Below are 21,955 nucleotides of genomic sequence, written 5' to 3'. Positions count from 1 at the left end.
AAGCATTTATTTTTAAAAAGAAGAAAAACAATCTACAATACAGTGCTTTTGTTATGAGTCATGTTTACTAATCTCCAGTGGAAAGAGAACATACCACTTTTGTTGAAACTGATATGTTTTAGTGCTGGTATGATTAAGTGTTTGCACTGGAGCAGTTTAATAAATTCGGCCCGGAGTGTGTCAGTAAATCATAGGGGGTTTTCAGTGGTTTCTGGATAATCTGTGCTCTGCATTAATGGTGTACACAATGCTGGGTCTGTCTGGCCCACTGAGATGTTTATTGTGATGTAATCCCCAGACACCAGTTTTTTGGTTTCCTTAAACAAGCTGGGATTCTTGTTGTAAAGCAAGATTACTTTATGTACAGTTTGGTTTAAGTATTGATTTTTCTCTAAATACCAGAGAAACTACTTGACGTGACGCTATTGCATTAAGATTAAAACATTCTAAAAAGCAACATCAGACTTTAATCAAGTCTTGGAATGTGAGTTATTTCTTATGGCGAGGGCCTGTATAAAGTCATGCCATGCTATTACTATTCTGTATCACAAGTTGATCAGTTATTGGTTACCAAGGAAACAGTATTACTCCACAAGGATAGTTACAGTTGCACATGAACATTGTAACATATGTATATTTTCATAGTTAATATATTTCGTATCCTTGACCGTTCAGCTGCATCATTTCTAGCTGGTCATAGGAGCAAGCCAGCGGCTGTGATCAAACTGCCCTCTTATTTGTATCACCTACAGAATCTGTTTATATGCAAGTTTGTAGGTACCATGAAATGAACTCTCACGAGTTACAAAGGTAACAGCCTGCTGTCTTGTTTGAGATGTACCTGTTATGAATTCAGATTGTCATGCAATAACTACTGATACAAGTCTCTTCTCCCCCCACCCAAGTCCCTTTTTTTAACAGAAAATAACATTATATCATACATTACAATTAAGTAATACGAGTTTGTTACCCTCATAAATGTGATCATTTCAAAGATTATTTTCCGTTAAACCAAGACATACCGGTAGTAGCATCCTAATTTGTGTTCTAATGGGAAAAAAAAATGTTTGTAGCCCCGCAGAAATCTGTTATGATATTTCAATTCAAGCTGGGATCCATACTATATGTTTTGTGTTTTTTGTCAAGTGGCTTTTTAATTTCCAAGTTCCTGAAATTAATTAAAGTCTACTTGACTGTGTTTCTTTTGAGTTTGGCCTTTATAATCTATGATATATTGTTTTTGAAGTTACGGATGAAGTTCTTGAATGATCAATAGGAGGCAATTCCCTCTCGGGGGTTCACCAGCTGGAATATAAATGATCTATATTTGGATTTCTATATTAGGATTTTAAACAAAGAAATGGTATTGTAATAAGCAATAGGCTGGAAGACAGCGACACGATATGGAACTTTAGGAATGTATTGGAGCTGATCCTGATTCAGCTCGTCTACATTCCAACGTTTGGACTTTGGTGATACAAATCAGTCAGTGCCTCAGCTGAGACAGTACCTGTCAGTGCAACAGCTTCAAACAAAAAAAGGTCAACTACTGAAATTGTGCAGTGCTTTTTAAAAGTGATTAATTGGTCTGGATCCAACCTTGTTTAGACCTGCTATAAAAAGCCAATACCTGTATACAAACATTAAAGTGCGCCTTTGGGAAGCTTCAATCAATTTTGCTAGCCGAGTGAAAAACAACTGATTAAGACATTGGATAGTCTACATTTGTGTGTGTGGAGTGTTATTAAGCATAACATTAAAGAAGCCTAATACAACTGGGGCATATACTGAGCTATAACCCCTGTAATGCACAGATATGGAATGACAGTGGGACTGGCTTCTTTAATAGCACAGGGTCTGCAGCAAACAGCTTTTGAAAGGCAGTAGTCCAGGGGTTTCTCTTTTCCTGACTGTTTAAGTCTTATTTTTGATTTGTATAAATTATCAAGAAATTAAACTTAACCTGCAGTCCAATTAAATGCAGTCAAATAGTTTACAGTGATACAATCCCCAATTACAAGCAATCTGACAATCTCATAATTGTGTGTGTGTGTTTTGTTTTATATCTAGTAATTTATAAATAGCGCAACACTGAAAAACCCAGGAATACTGCTGAATTACAGGACAAAATCACATCTGAAATTTCTAGCTAACTGGAATCAAAGTGGTGTTTATGGATCACCCTCATTTTGTGATATAGGCACATTTGAGTAAGAAACTACATCATTGTAAATGCCCTTATAAAGAATTTTCAATTTTTTTGATGGAATTGGTACAGGTATGAGTGTGTCAACAACACACATCAATATATAGGCAAAAGCATCCTTTAAACACATAACAAAGCTGAATAGCTTGGTCTCTTTCAATCTGTTTCTTATCAATGTGACCAAATTATATTTTTTCTCTTACTCTCCAATCTACCATTTTTTGGGGGGGGGGTGGCAATAGTACTAGGAGCTGTAAGGCTTTAATAACCCATTCCAGATCATTACAGTGTTTGTAAAAACAAACCATCACTCATCTGTAAAGCAGCTTACTCATTTTATGTCTTCAGTTTCTTTCAAAGATGAGTCGAAATGATGGGAAAATGTCTGGCTCTGGTATTGTTTTAAACCTAGGAAAAGAAGCACTAGAAATATAAACTATAATGCTGTACTTTAGGCTTCATGCTCCAGGTTTTACTGTTTTCCTTTGTGCCAAGACCTCTCTCTCGGCTGCTTTCAAAGAGGTTATACAATTTAACCTGGTAAAATGTTGAGGCAATGATTCACAGCTCACTCTCACATACACTGACTACACACTGACTGCACTGTTTAACACAGCTGGTGCCAGGCTGTCACTGTTAACCTCTGGAGAGTTTATAAAACAATCTATACATTCACTGGATTTTGGGACTATTCCAAAATTTTAAAGGAAAAAAAAAACACAGAATGATGCCTCATTGAGATTTAACTAGAGAAATGGTTCAGTGAGACTTTACAGTAGGAGATATTGTATATTTTATCACATTTTAAGATATTTATTCTTTAACGTCAAAGTATTTGGGGAATTCAATGAGTCTACTGATGCTGTTTAAATGAAATCTCACAAAAAAATACATGGATTAAAGCTTTTTAAAGCTTTGAAAACAAAATGACAGAAAGGGAAAAGAATACAAGGTTATGGATCAGGCGAAAGCCTTCAACTGTGGTACTGGAAAACAACAGCTCATAACTACTTCTGACAACCGTAAAACATGTGAGACAACATTAATTATCTTGTTCCCCTCCTGTTTCTGTGTTTAACCTATGTATTCTGAATAAAAAAGAAATTCCAAAAAGATGTAATGCACCTGTACTATAGCATACATGCCAGTGACATTGCCCTTTGCCGTTATATGTTGTAAAACAAGTACCAGCTCCCTGTCACACAACTATACAAAGCATAGTGACCCTTGGGCTTGCTGTTTAAATATCTTTATGTTCCTGTGGTGAAGTCTACATTGGAGTAACTGCCCAGTGCACCTCCCCTTTAATCATGAAACCCCGGCTCCCAGCCTGCCTATCAAACACATGAGGAATTTCCAACCCAAACCGGTAGACTCACTTCATTCACCATTGTTCTGGTCCCTCAGTGAGAGCTCTGCAAAAATGAACTGGAATCAGATCATCTTCATCTCTTTGATTGCAACGGTTTTAATACTGGCAAGTAAGTAAAGTGTATTCTCTTTTGAATAAAATGTAGTAAAATATACGTGGGAAATGTATTCTAAGATGAATTTGGTATAATATTTAAATAATATTTAATATATAAAAATAGAAAAATGCTAAATAAAATACAGTTTTTAAAGAAGTTTGAAGTACTAGTCAACTGAAAATACAAAAGCAGTCATTAATTTGAAACTATTGGTTCAGTCTTTACAATCAAAGGACTGAAGATACAAAAAGAAAATTCAAATGATATAGTCATACTTAATTTATATTATTGTTTTATAGACTAATATGTTCAGAACTGGCAACAATATATGACTATGAAAAAAGGTATTAATCATCCAGGTAAAAAAATAAAAAATAATGCTTGTTAATTTTTCTATACAAAGTATGGCACTGAATAATGAGCTTTTTTTATTGTTTTCATTTTCAAGTTGCCAATGAAGCTGAAAGTGCAGCTGTCCGAACTGACAAGTCAGACATTAAGAGAGAGGATGGGGAAAGTAAGTAGAATCTGGATCACTTTTCTTCCACCTTAAATTGAATTACATGCAATGATATATTCATATATTTAAGCTGACATATTTAAAAAGTTAGTTTTGAATTGCAGATATGAAAAAGAGGATCTTCATGCAGGAATCTGAAGCAACCGCCTTTTTAAAACGACGTGGCAGGAGATCCACAAAGTCCAAGGATGAAGTGAATGGTGAGGCTGTTTCAAACATTCTCAACAACGTTTTTGTTCCACCTCAGACTCTGTGCTCTCTATAGAAGGAAGGGCTGCTGACAGATAAAGAACTAAAGAAGATAATTCTGTCTAAAAAATATAGGACAGTAACACTTTATTGACATCTATCAGGAGATAAAACACATTTGAATCCAAATAGCAGCTGATGTAGATCAATATTAAGATTTTTTGTAGGATTTATTTTTTATTTTTATTGTTGTTCAAGTATGGCTAACATAACTATTATTTACTACCTTACTAGTAGTATCTTGTTTATAAAACGTATTTTAAGTAATTTCTTATTTGCAGGAGACAAGCGCATGATAGTTTTGATAAGAACTATTATGTTATTTAAAGTGTGCATTGGATTGACATACTTTGGAGGTATATAACAGTTTTCCTGTTCAAATATGTCTGAGGTGCTGTGCAGCTCAGCAAAGGAGAAATGGATTATGCTTGTCTCTAGCAGGATGTTGTAGGAGGCGCAGGGCAGAATGGAGAAGTCAGCAACAAGGGCTGTCACCTAAAATACTTGGGGAGAACCTGAAATAGATATTGCTTTGTAATTTTGACCAAATTTCTTTGCCTCAAAAAATATTTTGGTCATGGTACACATTCTATTTTTTTGTTCAACCTAATTAAAAAAAAATACTACAGCAACAGAAAAAATGGCTTAATGCTATTGGTAGGAAAGGAATGTGTATGCTGTAGCTGGAAAAGTTAACCCCTGCAGTGTAAAAAACAACTCTTCAGTTGGGAGGAGTGGGGGCAAGGAACGGAATGTTTTGAACATTCCTCTTCAACGCTGTAAAAAAAAAAAAAGTTTTATATAACTTTCTTTAAAAAGTAGTGATAAATAACTGGTAACTAAGTCACTGTAGGCCTTTGATTAATTGGTAGAAACAGAGTGAGGATGGCTGGATAACCAATAAGCCTCCATCCTCAGTGAGAAAAACAAATCACTCCATGTACGATCATGAAGTATTACATTTATATAACAAGAACAATGTATGTAGTTTTAAATAAATGTTTAAAAATGTACTGTATTCAAAGCAAGACCTTTCAACACTTGCTGTATAATATGCAATCTGCAAACATCACATAGATCTAATGAATGATTAAGAGCAACAACTTCACAACGAAGGGTTTAATTGAAAAATATATATAATCTTGAATTTTGTTATTACTTAATGCTTCATGTTCAAATTTGTATGCTGTTTACAACTTTACCACATGCAAAGGTGTGGTAAGCCCCAGCTAAACAAGCATGACATTAATGGGCTCTGGTTTTTAGTTGACTGCCATGATACTATTCTCACTGTATTGGGTTATGGAGAGCAGTGGTTATGTGTTTTTAACTGTGCCTCAGAAAGGTCATGGTTTTGAATCTCCTCCACCTTTAACGCAGTCTTCAATAACTGAAGAAGGAAGCCAACACATTCCTTTTGAATTGGTTCCTGATCTTAGGAGTTAATAATATTCTATGAGTCAAGGATATGTGGCCACAGGCAATTCCATGATAGCATAACATTACTAAGCAGTAGCAGTAGTCCTCCAGCAGGACTAGTTTCCAGTCAAGTCTATACAGTAAAAATAAATCACTGATGAAGGTTGGGATCGATTGGTTTTTAACAAACAGCACATTGTGTGCCAGAAAAACCTTTGGTTGCCAAACAAATTCAAAGTGATCAATGCTTTTCATTTATATTTTCCTTTTGTATTAAGAATGGTAATACAGTTTATTTACGTACTCAAAGGAAAACATGCTGTATTTGTTTTTTTACACATTGCAGCTGAATTCAAAATATGCTAAAACACTCTAAATTGCAACAAACTATTTTTGTTGGCTTATCAAATCCAACATATTAGTGATATTAAACAAGCAGTTTTACCATTACGTACTGGGAGAAAAAGTAGATAATGCTGATCACACTATAACAAAGAAGAGCATGTCACGATTACATTATTAAAAAGGTGGGCCATACCATAGGCTTCTATTGGAAATTATTTTACACAGCCCTGGGAATCATAAAGAATCTTAAAGGTCAACAGAGAAAAAGGGGTGACGACAACAGAAGACACTACAGTAAACATTTATCAAGTAAGTGAGTGAGACATACTGCACATAAAACAAAGCATCAGGAACATCACCAATCGGATCTGCAATGGAGCTGGAAGTCAGGAGTCATGCATATGCATTAGCTGGGCTGTGATAATCCCAAAGCTAAACTTGGCACAAGACAGCATTCCTTCTGTCAAACAGGCCACATTTTAACTGTAGGCTGGAAGCAACACAAAGACTACTACATTGATGGAGCAAGTGAACACGCTTTGAGACAAAATGATGATGGCACACAGTTCAGATAAAGGAGAGTCAGATCTTTTTTTTTTATCATACCACTACATTTTTTAAGCTTATTTAATCTGTAACATGTTTCCAATGAAATATTGTGTTTAAATAGTGTACTGTATATTTTTGTTTTATATATTGTTTATTGAACACATTTTTAAGTCTTGTGAGATTTTTTGTTACTGCAGCTGAGAACAGGCAGAGACTAGCTGCGGACGAGCGCAGGAGGGAGTACTATGAAGAGCAGAGAAATGAATTTGAAAACTATGTAGAGGAGGAGCGTGACGGTAAGGAAACAACTCTTCCTCATTTCTTTTCACCCACCACACCCTTTCCTAGCCCCGGAAATCAACACAACATATATAGTAACTAGATTATCTTTGCTATCTTGCAAAACTAGGTATTTGAACTGCGAGGCAACTGTTTATTTTCACAAAAGTAACATTTATGCAAGACATACAAGAATCAAACACAAATGATATAGAAGAGTTGCCAGAGTATGCATATTTCATCCTACAAATCATTTCAATAACTTTTTTTTTATCAGCTTCCCACTTCTGAAGTAACATGCAAGTAGGTAACAGTTACCCATTAGTCCCTTTTGAGTGTCACTGACAAGTCTTTACTGTTGCCCTACAGAGCAGCAGGAGAGAAACCGTGAGAAGACTGAACAGTGGCGTGAATACCACTACGACGGCCTCTACCCATCTTACCAGTACAACCGCCACCACATTTAAACCCTGCACTGAACACAATCGCCAAAAAAGGACATCATGCCAGAGATCTACATCTCACTAAAATGTGCGGATACACATGTTTATAATATTTAAAACAATTAAGCATACCATATCAGCTTTAAGAAGGAAGAAAAAAAAAAGTATATAGCTTTTGATAGTGCATTGCTTTAGCTAATATAGCCATTTCAGCCTTCAGAAACTTGTTTTGTAAAAATTTAACTAGACTGATATCAAATATTGTAAAATATGTAGATTTAAAGGCAATGGTGTATTAATGGTTTTTGTATAAAGGTAAAAATTTATGGCACAAGCTCTAAGAAAACAAAAAGTTTATCTAGCTGTGTAAAAAAGGTTCAAGGCAGTTTATGCTAGAGGTTGTGAAAATTGATTCTTTTGAAATGGAGGACTCAATAAAATTATCTAAAGTGTAAAGCTGTGTGAAGGTACCTAAATCATGTCTTGAACTGATAGGCTTATTGTTTTTTTTAATTAACTTTTGAAAATGACATTAGATGCAGTCATCTTGTTTGGACATCTTTGTGCTTATAACATAATGTGATGTGAAGACTTATTGTATACAGTCTGTATTACAAACCATGTATAATAAATACTCTAACCTCAGCAAACTTTGTTTAATCTATATATACAGTCTATATATATAAAAAAAATATTACAAACATATCAAGACACTGTGGACAAGGAGCTTCCATGAAATTGAGAGGAAACTACAAATGAAAAAGACACAGAGGCTGGATCTTCTGAAAGCTCAAACAGTGCCACATATTTACCATACATTCTTAATATTTGAAACAAGGAAAATTAAGTCTTCAGTATGTTTATGTATTCTTGCCATGGATATGGAATATATTTTGAATGAGCAAGCTGTTTTTTAAGTTTGGAAACCTCAAATGACAATTAATGTGTATTTTACCTGCTTACATTATGCATACGATATACATGACCTCAACTGAAATACAGGTTTGGCTCATTAAGTATTGTATCATACACCAGTACATCTGAAGCACACTTATTTACACATTAAATATCGTGTTCTTAAACAATTTTATAGAAGAAAATTAAATGGTCATTAAACTTGTACAGTGCAAGTACAGATGATTGTTCTGCACAAAGGATATACAAAACAAACAAATTGTATTGTAATATGTTTGCAATACAAATATCACTTGTGGAACAGCAAACAAAAATACATTACTAAAATGAAATAACGGAACCATGTTTAAAATAGCATTTATTTCTATGAATGGATATCTTCTGTACATCGTTTTTTATTTAAATCAAGTAGTATATAAAAAAAACAAGTGACATATAATCTCCACCCATACATTCATTCTTATAAACAAACTTGTGTGTTTTCTTGTTCACATTGGTGAGTACACTGGTTGTTTTGTAATGATTTGCATGTTTAGCAGCCTCATGTCAAATACACGGCATGAAGTTTTCATTGGGTAAAGAAAATACTACATCTTCAGTTCACAACATCATAGCCACAACAAAAAAGACATACTAATCAATTTCACAATTAGGAAAATGAATTTTCATGAACACTAATCAGCTGTCTTGAAGGAACTTAACTTTAAGCACAAGGATATGTAACAAACAGCACAGATACATTTTAACCAGGCATCCTGTTTTCTGGTTGTTTCTTCATGATTTGAAGGTCTACACCACTATCTAGGCCATATTCACAAAACATTTACCACAGTGCTAAGTTAACACATTTACCACAGTGCTAAGTTAACACATTTTTTTTTTCTAAAAAGAAAGCAATTGATGTTAAAACAAGATTGATTAAAAAAAAAAAAAAAAAAAAAAATCAAGGAAATTCCTCGGGAGGTTTATTTAAGAGCGTCTAATTGCAACTTAAGTGTTTCCAGATACTTAAAAAATGGCCCAAACATTCTGGGCCACGGTAATATGGATCTGTGTGTAAAATATCAGGGCCTGTAATCACTGTAAACTGTTGAGGAACTTTGGCTGCTCCTCTCCTCTTGTCAAAAGCAGCTCTGCACCGATCTTGGGCCCTTTCTTCTCCTAAAGAAAAAAAACAAGATGAGGTTACTTTAATGGAGAAAAGCCTGCATATACTGCAGATAACGATGACTGGGACTTGGTGACTCAGTGGGTGGATATGTAAATCAGTGCTAGGAAGTTCACCCTACCTGTTGTATGAAGTAGTGTTAGGACAACAATGTCATGTTAATTTGTATATAATCATTTTTAAAAAGTGTTTGTAAAATGCATAAATGATGACTGAATTCAAAATTAAGAATTTGTACTCCAGAGATACTTCTTTTTTTTTTTTTAAAGCTAAATAAAAACAAAAGAATATTCAAATAGTTGTATATACATTTGAATATGAAATATTATTCAAACATAAGACCAATAAACATACCCTTAACATGCCATCCCTTTCCCACTTGAAAAGTCCACAGTTGCTGAAATTGAAAAATAAAGACATAAGTAGGAAAAAACAAAACAAGTGGTCTTATCTTAATCAGTGAAACACAAATGGATTTTAAAAAATGACAAAAGAAAGCCTTTGCAGAACTAACTGAACCAACAGAAACAAAAGGTCCTTTCTCCAGCTCCTACCTGCAGTGTTTTTGGGGCAGCCTGTCCAGTGATGTTTCTCTTTGTCCACATTTACATTTGAAGAACCGCTTGACTGCTTCATGCCAGTGGTAATCATGTTTTTCAGTAACACATTTATCCAAGGGTTTGAAATATGTGTATTTACACTGTAACAAAAAACACGTTTACAGTATCTTGCAAGTTTTATGCTTACCATACAAGTAGCCTAATAAGCTTTGGTTACTCATTCCGACAAAAATCAAATCAGACACCTACAGTACATATACACTTTCACACCACTAACAGAGTTACTTACTAAATATATTTTAGTTTTTTCGGACTTACTGTTTTACAGGTTACAGCTCTGCATTTCAGCTCTCGGATATTTCTCATTTTGTCTTCCATTTGTTCTTTATTTACCAACGGCTCAAAGTACCTCTCCTGAATTTCTATCTCAGCCTGCAAAAGAAATGATAGGTCAGATCTAGCTTCTAGCTCCAACACTGATGTCTTACAAAATACAAGAGCCTTTAACTCTTTCAATACTCCCACTCAAAACTGCAGACAGCTACTGCAGCTATGAAACATAACCACTCAACACAGAAGACTAGGCACTACCTTTTTTCTTCATAAGACACTGAAACTACTGTGTAATTAAGCATAGTACACTTGTCTTTTTAGTTACATAGTGTTGAAAGAGATAAAATGTGTTGAAAGAAATAAAATACCTCTTTACAGCCTATTCCCAATACAGTTTGTTCCGCAAATATGGCAATTTTATGATATTGAAGAAAAAAATAAAAAAAAGACATTAGTCATTTCCATTGTAATGTAGAAAAACATTTGAGTTGTGATTTGTATTTGCCGTTTCCTTGATGGTTACTGTACAGACTTTTCAGTTAGCAGGTTTAATCTACCTCTTTCACTGCTCCAGTGTGTCTTGATTTGGCATTCAGAATTTCCTGAAATTCAGCTGACTGTAAATACTCCAGCTGCTCTCGCCGTTTCTTTGAAGCAGGCTCTGTTTCATCCGTTTCTACTTTAGCTGGAAGGAAAGGAATAACAGCTTTTAAAAGGCTTAAAGATTTATTTTGGGGTGCCTGTTAAATACATGGGGTTTTTTTGTTGTTTTTTTGCTTGATATGTTATTCACAATCATTACAACCTCTCATGACCATGGATTTGCCAAAAGAAGTGGCACTGTTTAATTGTGGTGGACTACATTAATATTAACTTGATAAAAGGTTAATATATTTCTGTATGTGTAACTGTGGCAGGATGGCTGATGTGGTGATGTGTGTGATGTCAGGTTCCAGGAAAGCAGTACACAAACAGCAGGAATGCGGAGCAAAAACTGTGTGGCTGCGCAGTGTTTTATGAAAAAACACAAAATAAAAGGGCACAAGGGCCAAACAAAAGGGTTTCAAAACACAACACAGGAACAAATAAATCAAATTAAACAAGTACCTACATATACACTATTACAGGTAACGCTTACTCTCTGTGTCTCTCCAAACCAAACCACTCCACCCAGACAAAGGATTTTAACCCCCTCTCTACCGATCCAAAACAAACAATAGTACAATCATAATTAATCAAATACACCTATATCTATACACAAACAATAATAATACAAATATAGCGCACATCATATAAAGGAGCAGGGCACTCCGTCACAGTAACGTATTAAATACAAATAGCTACCGGCAACATGCATCATGATTACTGCCATGAAATACTGCAGTGAATCGGATTTTCAGTACTTACTCTCAGGAGATGCAAGGCTCTTTTCCACTCTTTCTGCCACATCTTTGATGCTTGTGTCTGACCTTTTTCTTTTGACACCATTAGGATCTTCCTTTGATATTCCTCCTTCTTTTGCCCTCAACTTCTTTAAAGCAGCAAGCTAAAGAGAAACAGCAAGCATAATGTAAATATTTCTTGTTTAATAAAACACCAGCGATGATTGAAAATCTAGTTCCTTTTCCAGTGAAATGTACAACACAGTAGAGAGTAAACTACTGTAGGATTTACTGCTCCAAACTGAGTCAACCCAGGTAATGTTACACAGAATTGCTTTTAAATACAGTATGTATCCTGTTCACCACATGGAAATACTGTACTAGGACACTGGAAATAGAAAGCCTACATAGAAGTTGCTGTTTCAAGTACCTTGGCTGCAGACAAATTTGGCTTTGGTGCTGGTGGTGGAGATCCATCAAAAAACAAGACATCGTCTCCATCTGCAAACCCCCTGCCTAGTTTAGGTGTCAGTGGCGTCGCTGTGGTTTTCTTGTCTTTAGGGAATTCAGCAGCAGCTCTAGGTGATGCGAGTGCAGATCTGCCTGGGGTGGGTGTTGCAGGACAGTCAGGTGTACCTGTGTTCTGCAAAAACCTAAGAAAAAATATTTATACAATGATTACATTAAATAAACTGAAAGGTTCCACGAAAACTAATAGTCCTCAATCTGAAAAATACCAAACAAATGACCAGTTTGGGCAAAACATTTTACTGGCATTTTTTGCATTCAGTTGGAAGGATTAGTTAAAAACACCAGCATTAGTAACAATTCTCTCTTCTACCACAATCTGTAGAGCATGTCATTTTTAATTCCTGTTATTTGTTATTATGTGCACAGTGTAATAGGGATGGGACAGTATAACATTTCCACGGTACGATAACCTTATGAATACCACGGTAACCCTAATGTCATGGTATAAATCATTCAAGTTATAAAATATAACAGTCGCATCAAACATGGATTTTATTCATGGTTTGCAGTTTGTTCTTGAATTATTATTATTTTTTCCACCGCGAGCGGAAACCGGTGTTCTGCAACGTCTACAAAACAGCATGCTGTCTTCAAATAACACACCGTCTTTTTTCTTATATCCAAAATACATCCATGCATTAGATTGAATAAGTTTTGTAGGTGGGATATGATCTTCCTCAGGCTTGAATTGTCATTGCTTCGTTTGGAAGCAGACATTGTTACTGACATAATGTATAGCACTCTTTCCAACACACGCGGTTGATGTTTTCAGCAAAAAAAAAAAAAAGATAAAGGATAGGGCAAAATGGCGGCGATGATGACTGCATGGATGGAACGTTCAAGTGCATGACTAGGTGAGAGAGCAGAGTAATAAGAAGTTGTTCAAATAAAAATGACATTTTCCTTCACTCTGTTCATAGAAAGAAGAGCATTAACCATTGTATACCGTAATAACGAGAACTGTGGTGCAGCGCAACAGGAACGGTATCTATACCGTAATGTATCTAAACCACTGTAAACTTCAAAACCTGGTATACCGACTGTGACAGGGTACCCCAGCCCCTGTGTGTATTTTGTATTATTTTGTATGGTCTATTGTTGTTTTATGTATGCATGTATTGGTGCAGGCGGTGTGGTTTTATTAGTATTTAGAATGTATGTATTTGGGCACTGTTTTAGGTCGGCAGGGAAGAGTTAATGACCTTCCCTACCAAATCACTTCATATGCAGACTGTGCCTGAGCCGAATGAATAATTAACAAGCAATCAATCTCAGGCACAGATGTATAAAAGGAGTGGATTAGCTGCTCCTCAGGGTTGAGTGTGCTAGAGGTGGAACAAGAAGCGTGAGTTGTGAGTTTAGAAGAATAAGATAAATAACAATTGCTCTCCTTGCTTGTTTGGTTTTGTCTGTGTTTGTTTTGGCCACCGTCCTGTTTTGTGTTTAGTGTTTTGTTTGCTGTTTTGTTCAGGTATTTCATTTATTTAATAAACACACCTAACAGCTCTTCATACTTCACAGTACTGTGTGTCTCCTTCCTGGTCTGACGCAAGCCATCCTTGCCACACCGACCCTCCCTACAGTGTAATGGGGGTCCAGATAGACCCCTGAACAGTACAAGGTACAATTTCTATAATGAGGGGGTGCCAAAATTGTTGAACGTGCTACAGTAAACTACCTTCTTTGAATATCTTCTGATCTTTTCTTCCTTGCTTCCAACATCTGTTGCTTCTGTTGTTTTAACAGTTGGGTTGCTGATATAGACTGGATAGTTTGCACTGGCTTTCCATTTAGACCTACTAAAGAAAAAAATAAGACAATATCCAATCTTAATATTGCCATTGTTACTCTACTTTATCTTTGCAACAGCCAGTATCTAATTTAATTTGCTGTAGAGATTCTGTCCTAATATGTCACCCTGCCCCACCCTCCAACCAACCCAGCCCCAAATTTCAGCAAAGAATAATAACAGATACATCTTTCATAAATACAAAGATCCTGTAATCAAGACAGACATATCCAAGACACATGTGGATGTCCAATATAGTGATGCTTGTGAATTTGTTTAATTAAAGCAAACTAATCACTACTAAAGCATAATACAGAATTGTTATGTAAAACGGATTTACCTGAAGCTTGGGTTAAATGTCTTTTCAGGTTCAGTGCACCTGGCGTTGGCACATCCATCAAGTTCTTAAATTCATCTGAGCATACTGGTGCCCGACTCGACTGCATTGCTAAAGAGAGATAATCAGGGGCATTTCTATTAACATTTGTCACTATTATGTTACTTTATGATATTTCTTTTAATGTGTACCCTTTTTAATGTCACAAAGCATGGATCAATGACAGAAAACACTTTGTGATTGAATCCAGTTAACACAATCAAAAACATAGCTGTCTAAAAATAAAGAGATCCGTCCCCCGTTCTATTTAGCGCAATTACAAACGGTCCTGTCTCTTACCCTTTTTCTGCGCTTCTTTGGCAAGAGAGTCTGCTCCTTTAACAAATAAATTACTCAAAGTCGACTGGACCGGCTTCTTAGAAATAGATGCAGAACTGTGAAAAGGAAAAAACTCTAAATTATAAGCCTGAAAAAATATGTCCAAACTAACACAATACCCCTTGTTATGGCATGAGTACACACAGAACATAGACAATTTTACAGCAGTATTTATTTATTTTTTACTTAGAAAGCTTTTCATAATAATATAGACCAAGGCACTTTTTGACCGGGTAGTTACCGGTTGTAGTAAAAAAAAAAAAAAAAAAAAAAAAAAAAAATACACACTACAACAGCAGTCAGAACTAAGAATACCAAGCCAATGCTACTCAAGACCACCCAAAACCTGTAAACACCTTAAGCATACAGTAAGTTATGGATAACAATTGTTATCAAACATAGTTAATAAGAGTAAAAAAAACAAAAAAAAAACAATCCTTACAGTGAGGCTGCACATGCTGCTGAAGAAACTCCTCCGTAATAAAAGCCATCGTGGCAGAGCCGCTGCTTCAGACTGCCTCCCTTCCCTTTCTGCTTACCAGGGACTTTTCCCGAGAAACTGGACTGCAGCTCTGATCTCTTGGAACTCAGTTTTTTATACTGTGCTTTCACATGGTACTGGCAGAATTGACACTCGTTCTGTAAGGACCAAAAATTGAAAATGTTATTAAGAAACTCGTACTGAGATACAGATTATGTTTCTATTCAGGAGAGTAAGTTAAGATTGTTTATTATGGAAAGTAATAAAATGGGGTTTAGGAGAATCGTAACCCACACACCAAGTTCACAATCTGAGTACAAGGATCTCCATTTTTCTTCTTCGCTCTGCAGGTCCCAAAATCTTGTGCCTCCCCCATGAGCAAGACCTTCTGCGGGTGATCCACTGACAAACAGACCTGGGCCACAGACAGAAACCAGAACATAAATATTTTTCTTCTTGCTTGAAATACATACGTGAATTATCTTTGGATTGTAGATGACTACACAACTTTTTAGTTAAAGTACATGTTCCATATTTACTGCACAAGGTCTGAATTTTTGCTCTTTGTTAGATTGGTTTGATCATTCAAACTGACCCCATCCGAGCCCTCCTTTGGTTTCATTGGGTTTGGATTGAGGATGCCGATAACAGTCCCTGGGTCTGTCTTCCAGTGTTCTTTGTGAACGTCTCCAAACAGGAACAGGGAAACATACACATCCAGGTTACGAAGGTCAGTGAGACGCCAGATACTGAAGGTTTTACCCTGAAAGAATAATATAAATGAAGTTAAATAAAAAAGCACCTGTATAGAATAAGTATGCAAATCTTGTATCTGAACAACCTTATGAACTGGTCTGAGCCACTAAAATGAAGCATTACATATAAATACACTTCCAAAAAACAATGTTTATTACTGAAACAAACATCTTCTTCATAACTTTGAAAACAAACACTGTTGAGAAATAAAGATATTTTTAGTAAGAAACTTCTTGACAGAGTAAACCCAGTCTACTTACACTGCTAGAGCTCTGAGGGGTGAATTTATTAACAACCACCCCGAAGGTTACCCAGTCACTCTCGTCCAGTTTCTCCCGGGCCAGCTTCTCCGGCAGCTGGGAGAGACGGATCATCTTGCGGTCAGACATCTTGCGCTCCATTTCAGTGGAGGACACGCGGGGCCTCCTGGACAAGACAAAACACACAAGTGAAGTGAATTATTTATTTCAGTACTTTTAAAAATGGTAATCAGGTAAATGTTCCCTTTAAAAAAAGAAATGGCAAACCTTTAATTACCAAAATAATAGGGATGGGAATTTTAAAAGTTTAAACATATAAACTCTAAGGAAGTGGTTAAACGTTGAATAATATGCTAGACGTATAACCGGTCAGGTGACAGATTTATCATCATATACAGTCAGTCCGTTGCATATCCTACTGCTCTGGTGCCACATTAAGGGTGGATATTATAAAAAGGAAGAGGTCTGGCAGTTGCTTCCAAGTAGCTTTTCTAATTGGTGCAACAGAAAGATTAACAATGAGGCGGGTTTTATTCTCGGTCGATCTGGCGCTTCATTGGTGCACTCGTGTTCATGCTGTAGTTGTCGTGGTATGGTATCAAGTCCTCAGGGTAAGAAAGTTAATGACATTTTTTTCAATGTTTGTTAATAAAATGGCACCTAAACAAAGGAACAAGGTGAAGCCACGTTAGTATTTTGGGGAACCGGACAAGGAAACCGTGGTATGTAAATAATTATGTCAAACAAAATTGCCGTACCACAAAAAAACAAGTTCAACCTTCACCATTTGAAATGAAAGCATTCAGAAATTACTGTGGATGGAATTACTGATGGCAGTACAAAGCAAACAACCACAATAAACAGAACGCTCTAGATGGCAACTGACATTTATTTAGCCATTACATCCCTGTGAATATGAATAACATGATTTTAAAAGGAAGGTTTTTTTTTCCAATAATATTTCAGGGAACGCATAAGTAAATAAATGTGGTAGAGGCTTTAATTTACCAGTACAATTTTACGCAAATCATTTGTTAAAAAAAAAAAAAAATCCTTGATATCTATGTAATTTGTCAACAGACGAGGATATTTAAAAAATTAAATAAATCTGGATTTCCCATTTGTGGCACCGATCCCTGAACAGTAGAGTTAATATAACAATGTACTAAATTAATAATAATAATAATAATAATAATAATAATAATATTTAAATAGAGTGACAGTCCTAATTTCAATATATACTTTGGTGTGTACGTGTTTTTTCTTACTTTATAGTTAAGTCTTTACAACATTAAAACGTTATTTGCTTATTTAGGGTTTCTTTGCTTAGAAAATACTAAGCAGGGCTGTCAGTATACATCAGAATGTAATATAAAGAGTGTGTTTGTATGTAGTTAAACACTGGCACCTGCATAGCATTTAAACATTCATAAAAATGTACATCCCTACAAAATAACGAAGTGAACCCCAACAAACAAACACGCTGATGGAGCATTAAAATAACAGAACCTTTATTGTATAACTGAAGCCCATGTACCTGAGCCTAAGTCCTGAGAACCTCTCCACTGTGACGTCCTGATCTGCTACTCTTGAGCTGCTGGGTGTAGGGCCCCGTGTGCCAGACTGCACTGCTGCTGCTGGAGGGGATCTGAGAGCAGTGTTGGGTTTATTGCTGCTCCTCAGGGGCTGCGATGAGGGGCTGGCACCCACACTCTTCTGATGGGGGGTCTTGGTCTCTTAATTTATTCCAATGAAATAAATTTAAAAAAAAAAAAAAAAGCCTAATTTAGATTCAACCCTTGTATGTGGATACAGTGCAGGTGTGCATATAATCCATTACTTAAATGAAGCAGTAATGATTAGGAAGCAATAGTGGTGTCCACTTGGTTAACGGTTTGCAATGGAGATAGCGGCCTCAGTATTTTAAAAAACAATGAACTTCCAAAATCCAAGTTTTGTTTCTTCTTACCTGTTGTTAGATGCTTTGGATCATGGGCTGTTCTTTGCTTGGATTTCAAAAGGCCAGAGCTATTAAGCTGGGAAGAAAAACAAGGGGAGTCCTGAAGCTTTTTAGCTTCATTTCTCTTCAGGGTGATGAGCGTAGACTTATCTGTAAATAAATATACAAGAATATATCATATTTTAAGAATAGTACACATTAAAAAAAAATAGACAAGCCATCACTGCATGCATTCCACAGGTTTCACCTAGCAGCCAACCACAACATAAACATACAGTGGACCATATAAAAACCAGCTCACCAATTAAAACAATGCTCTGTCAGCTCTTTTCAATTTAGGAAGAGTCAGAAGATACCCCTCTTTAAGGACCAGTTTTCAATTAAGACCATAACAGGAATGTTCCACTGTATTACATTTTTTAGCCTCAACTGTAAATGAAACAGTAAGTATGGCCCAGAGACTACCCTTATTTCTTATATTAGAATGTGTAATGAAAGTGAAATTGTAATCACTGTATTTGATACCTGGTTGCTGTTTCTGCTTATTTGGGGGCGTTTTCTGTGGAGGGCTGGTCAAGGCCTGCTGGGTGACAGCTAACTGCTTCTGTAAAGTCTCCATTTGCTCCTGCATCCTTCTCAATTCAGCTGTAAAACAATTGCAATGCACATGATTATTCAAAATGAAATTAATTTAATTAAAGCTATGTCAACAACATAGTTTAGTACTCATGGCAGGTTGTTAATGAACTGCCCCCCCCCCCCCACCCCCAAAAGAAAAAAAAAACATACCTTCTAAGTCCTGTTTAGATTTGTCCTGGTTTTCTTTTGAAGATGGTCTTGTATTGGTCATTTCTTTTGCTGGCTCTTCTTCATCTAAATCCTCAACATTGCCAAACAACGTGTTTATATCTTCTATCTCACTGACACCCTCACCCTCCTGTCCATCACCCTCGTCAAACTCTTCCCCGTCATCATCCGCGTCAAACAGATCATCCAGCTCGTCTGTGTCCCCGTCTCCCTTCTCACAGTCGAGGCTTCCTCTCTCCGACGCCTCGTTCTCCTCCAGCAGGGAGGCCAGCAGATCCAAATCATCATCACCTGTCAGCAGGACAACCAAAGTCTTTTGTTTTTATTTATTTATTTTTTTAATTACAGCTAGGGCCAAATGTTTTGCATCACCCTATAGAATGAACTAATTTTGGTGATAAAGGTTACATTAAACCTGTGAATAATGTAACTTTAACATATTGAAATACAGCGCTTTGTGGTTTTCCATATACAAAAACTGAAAAATGTGACATTCGAAATCTGACATGAAATACTGTAATAGTTACTACTATTATGGCTTCCGGTAGACTTTAAATAATCACTATTGTTTTGAAGGTTACCACTATCGTTAAATCTAAATACCTTAAATGTTAGACCTAATTTTTAAATGTACATACAACAGCCTTTAATACAGTATTGCATCAAGGACCCCCAAGCAAACAAGATAATGTTGGAGAAAAACAAGTACAATAAAAATAAAGCATTAAGCGATACTATAAGTAAATTGCGTTGTAAGAAAAGTCTTACTTTCCATTGTTGAATGCAGTATCGACAGAGGCGATGCACAAAGGAGATCTGAAAATACAGCAAAATCTAAGTCTCCACGGATTTACAAATTGTTAATTATCTTGATGCATCTTCCATAAAGTCACTTCATCACCTAGGACATTTTCAAAATGCATTCACAAATGTGTATTTAGTTTTATTCAATTAAAAAAAAAATACAATATATATTGGCAGCAGTGTGGAGTAGTGGTTAGGGCTCTGGACTCTTGACCGGACCAGGTTTGCTAACAGTGGCAAATATTCCATACATTACAGCCTGGTGTTCTAGCTTTATTCAAATCTCTATCCCATTCACCAAGTCAATTAGCTTTTCAATCTTCCATTTGTTATCGTCAGTATGCAATCGTACTGGGCAGCAGTGTGGAGTAGTAGTTAGGGCTCTGGACTCTTGACCGGAGGGTCGTGGGTTCAATCCAAGGTGGGCACACTGCTGCTGTACCCTTTGAGCAAGGTACTTTACCTAGATTGCGCCAGTAAAAACCCAACTGTATAAATGGGTAATTGTATGAAAAAATAACGTGTACATAATAATGTAGTTTTATGTAAAATAATGTGATGTCTTGTAACAATTGTAAGTCGCCCTGGATAAGAGCGTCTGCTAAGAAATACATAATAATAATAATTTCATCGCTCGTTGTATTCCAGTGCAGTTCTAAATCCTCTCGGAGTGAAGAATTTCACTGCTTGAAACAGGGAAACTATAAGTTAAGCGTCTGATTGCGAGGTAAGTGGGATATAGCTTGCCCAGCATTTCAAAACTGGCTGATATAGCTTGACCGCAGTTTACTTTAATTGCGTTTTAAGGACGAGCTTGTGCCACGTAATTAACACACTGTGCCAGATAAAACATCTACACCGATGTACCCAAATTGACAATATGTGATCAGTTAAATGAAACTAAAATTGACTGCAACACTTGATTCAGTATCAGGTGTACCCCGCCTGGAAACTACTTAAAACAGCTTAATGGTGAGGTTTTGTTTACATCTGCGACCTAAATCTTATTTATAAGAAAATATCATGGCATAGATTGACCAGATGTGTGCATTGCTCACATAATCATTCTAATATTTTAATTCTCATAATATGTACTTTATTACGATGCAAATTACTTAACGAATCATTAAACTTTAGAAATCTTACTTGATATTCCAGGTAATCCTGCAGTAGCAAAGCAGCAATGAAAGCTGGCGCCAATCCCAAGCCCCAACCACAGCAATAATTTAGGTGTCCTTAAAGGTGCCTGTATAGAAAATTATAACCAGACCGGACTCTCGTCAATCTACGCACAACAGCGCTTTTAAATATTTTGTATTGTAATTTATTTTTTTGTTTGTTTGTTTACCAATTTACAGTGTGCACTTGTTTTTAATTATAGAGGTAGACAAATGTGACTTAGCAGGCGCACACAGACAGCTGACACAGATCTTGAAACTGTCTAGAGTGGATGTTTTTTTCACAACATTGTGAAGCCACTATAATTTAAATGGCAAGCGCATCATATACAGTGTAAGTTATTGCTATTTTAACATTCCATATAACAAGCACAGATGGGACAGGTTAATTGCAGTACAGTGCAAAGTTTTCTAAAATCACAACATATTCTAAATACAAAGACAGACAAATACTGAAAAAAAGTTGTTAAAGACTAGAACTTAAATTGTGATTAACTAAAGATTGCGTTCAAATATTGACCTAGCTAGAACTTCAACATCCTCCATCAACATATGCTACGATAATAGTACCAAGGAAGTGAAATAATAACATTCAAATCGCATTGGTTTGGGACCTATTGCACAAGGCATTTAACCTATATACTGTTTATATAAGGCAGTGGGTTGGGGGTGGTTAAGGACATGCTTTGCCTGTGGCAGAATTGATCTTATCGTCAACAGTTTTTTTTTTTGTAAATAATGTCATATTCCAGGACCACTGCAAATGCATGGCACTGTGCACAATTATTTACACAACATAACAGCAAAATTTAGGTAAAAAAAACAAACAAATACAGA

At 36.0% G+C, this 21,955-nt stretch overlaps 2 protein-coding genes across 2 annotated transcripts; one reads left to right on the top strand and one right to left on the bottom strand.

Annotated features, from left to right (window-relative positions):
* Positions 1-3,536: 3,536 nt before the first annotated feature.
* On the top strand, positions 3,537-8,129 carry LOC117419370 (unique cartilage matrix-associated protein). Its single transcript, XM_034032066.3, has 5 exons — positions 3,537-3,687; positions 4,124-4,192; positions 4,300-4,395; positions 6,955-7,053; positions 7,406-8,129. Exons 1-5 carry the CDS (start codon positions 3,552-3,554, stop codon positions 7,501-7,503), a joined length of 498 nt encoding a protein of 165 aa, XP_033887957.2. The 5' UTR covers positions 3,537-3,551; the 3' UTR covers positions 7,504-8,129.
* Positions 8,130-8,735: 606 nt separating this feature from the next.
* On the bottom strand, positions 8,736-21,173 carry LOC117419626 (protein MCM10 homolog). The gene is made up of 20 exons (XM_058986001.1): positions 21,087-21,173; positions 19,905-19,952; positions 19,119-19,427; positions 18,855-18,974; positions 18,339-18,479; positions 17,907-18,105; positions 16,370-16,535; positions 15,949-16,116; positions 15,652-15,768; positions 15,315-15,511; positions 14,834-14,928; positions 14,498-14,605; positions 14,047-14,167; positions 12,268-12,490; positions 11,863-12,001; positions 11,013-11,140; positions 10,441-10,554; positions 10,117-10,262; positions 9,917-9,959; positions 8,736-9,555 (listed from the first exon to the last, which is right to left on the bottom strand). The coding sequence occupies exons 2-20, from the start codon at positions 19,909-19,911 to the stop codon at positions 9,472-9,474; spliced, it is 2,625 nt and encodes an 874-aa protein (XP_058841984.1). The 5' UTR covers positions 19,912-19,952; positions 21,087-21,173; the 3' UTR covers positions 8,736-9,471.
* Between the last annotated feature and the right edge of the window lie 782 nt (positions 21,174-21,955).

This window comes from Acipenser ruthenus, chromosome 14 (assembly GCF_902713425.1).
Source record: "Acipenser ruthenus chromosome 14, fAciRut3.2 maternal haplotype, whole genome shotgun sequence".
Classification (NCBI taxonomy): domain Eukaryota; kingdom Metazoa; phylum Chordata; class Actinopteri; order Acipenseriformes; family Acipenseridae; genus Acipenser; species Acipenser ruthenus.
The sequence above is the reverse complement of the archived record's forward strand: the minus strand, read 5'-3'. Positions and strand labels throughout refer to the sequence as shown.

Coding starts and splice junctions, on each gene's coding strand:
- LOC117419370 (XM_034032066.3), top strand. CDS start 3,552: ATGAGGAATTTCCAACCCAAACCGGTAGACTCACTTCATTCACCATTG. Junction 3,688..4,123: donor AACGGTTTTAATACTGGCAA/GTAAGTAAAGTG, acceptor TTCATTTTCAAG/TTGCCAATGAAGCTGAAAGT. Junction 4,396..6,954: donor GTCCAAGGATGAAGTGAATG/GTGAGGCTGTTT, acceptor TTGTTACTGCAG/CTGAGAACAGGCAGAGACTA.
- LOC117419626 (XM_058986001.1), bottom strand. Junction 16,117..16,369: donor CCCCTCAGAGCTCTAGCAGT/GTAAGTAGACTG, acceptor TTATTCTTTCAG/GGTAAAACCTTCAGTATCTG. Junction 15,512..15,651: donor GTACTCAGATTGTGAACTTG/GTGTGTGGGTTA, acceptor TGGTCCTTACAG/AACGAGTGTCAATTCTGCCA.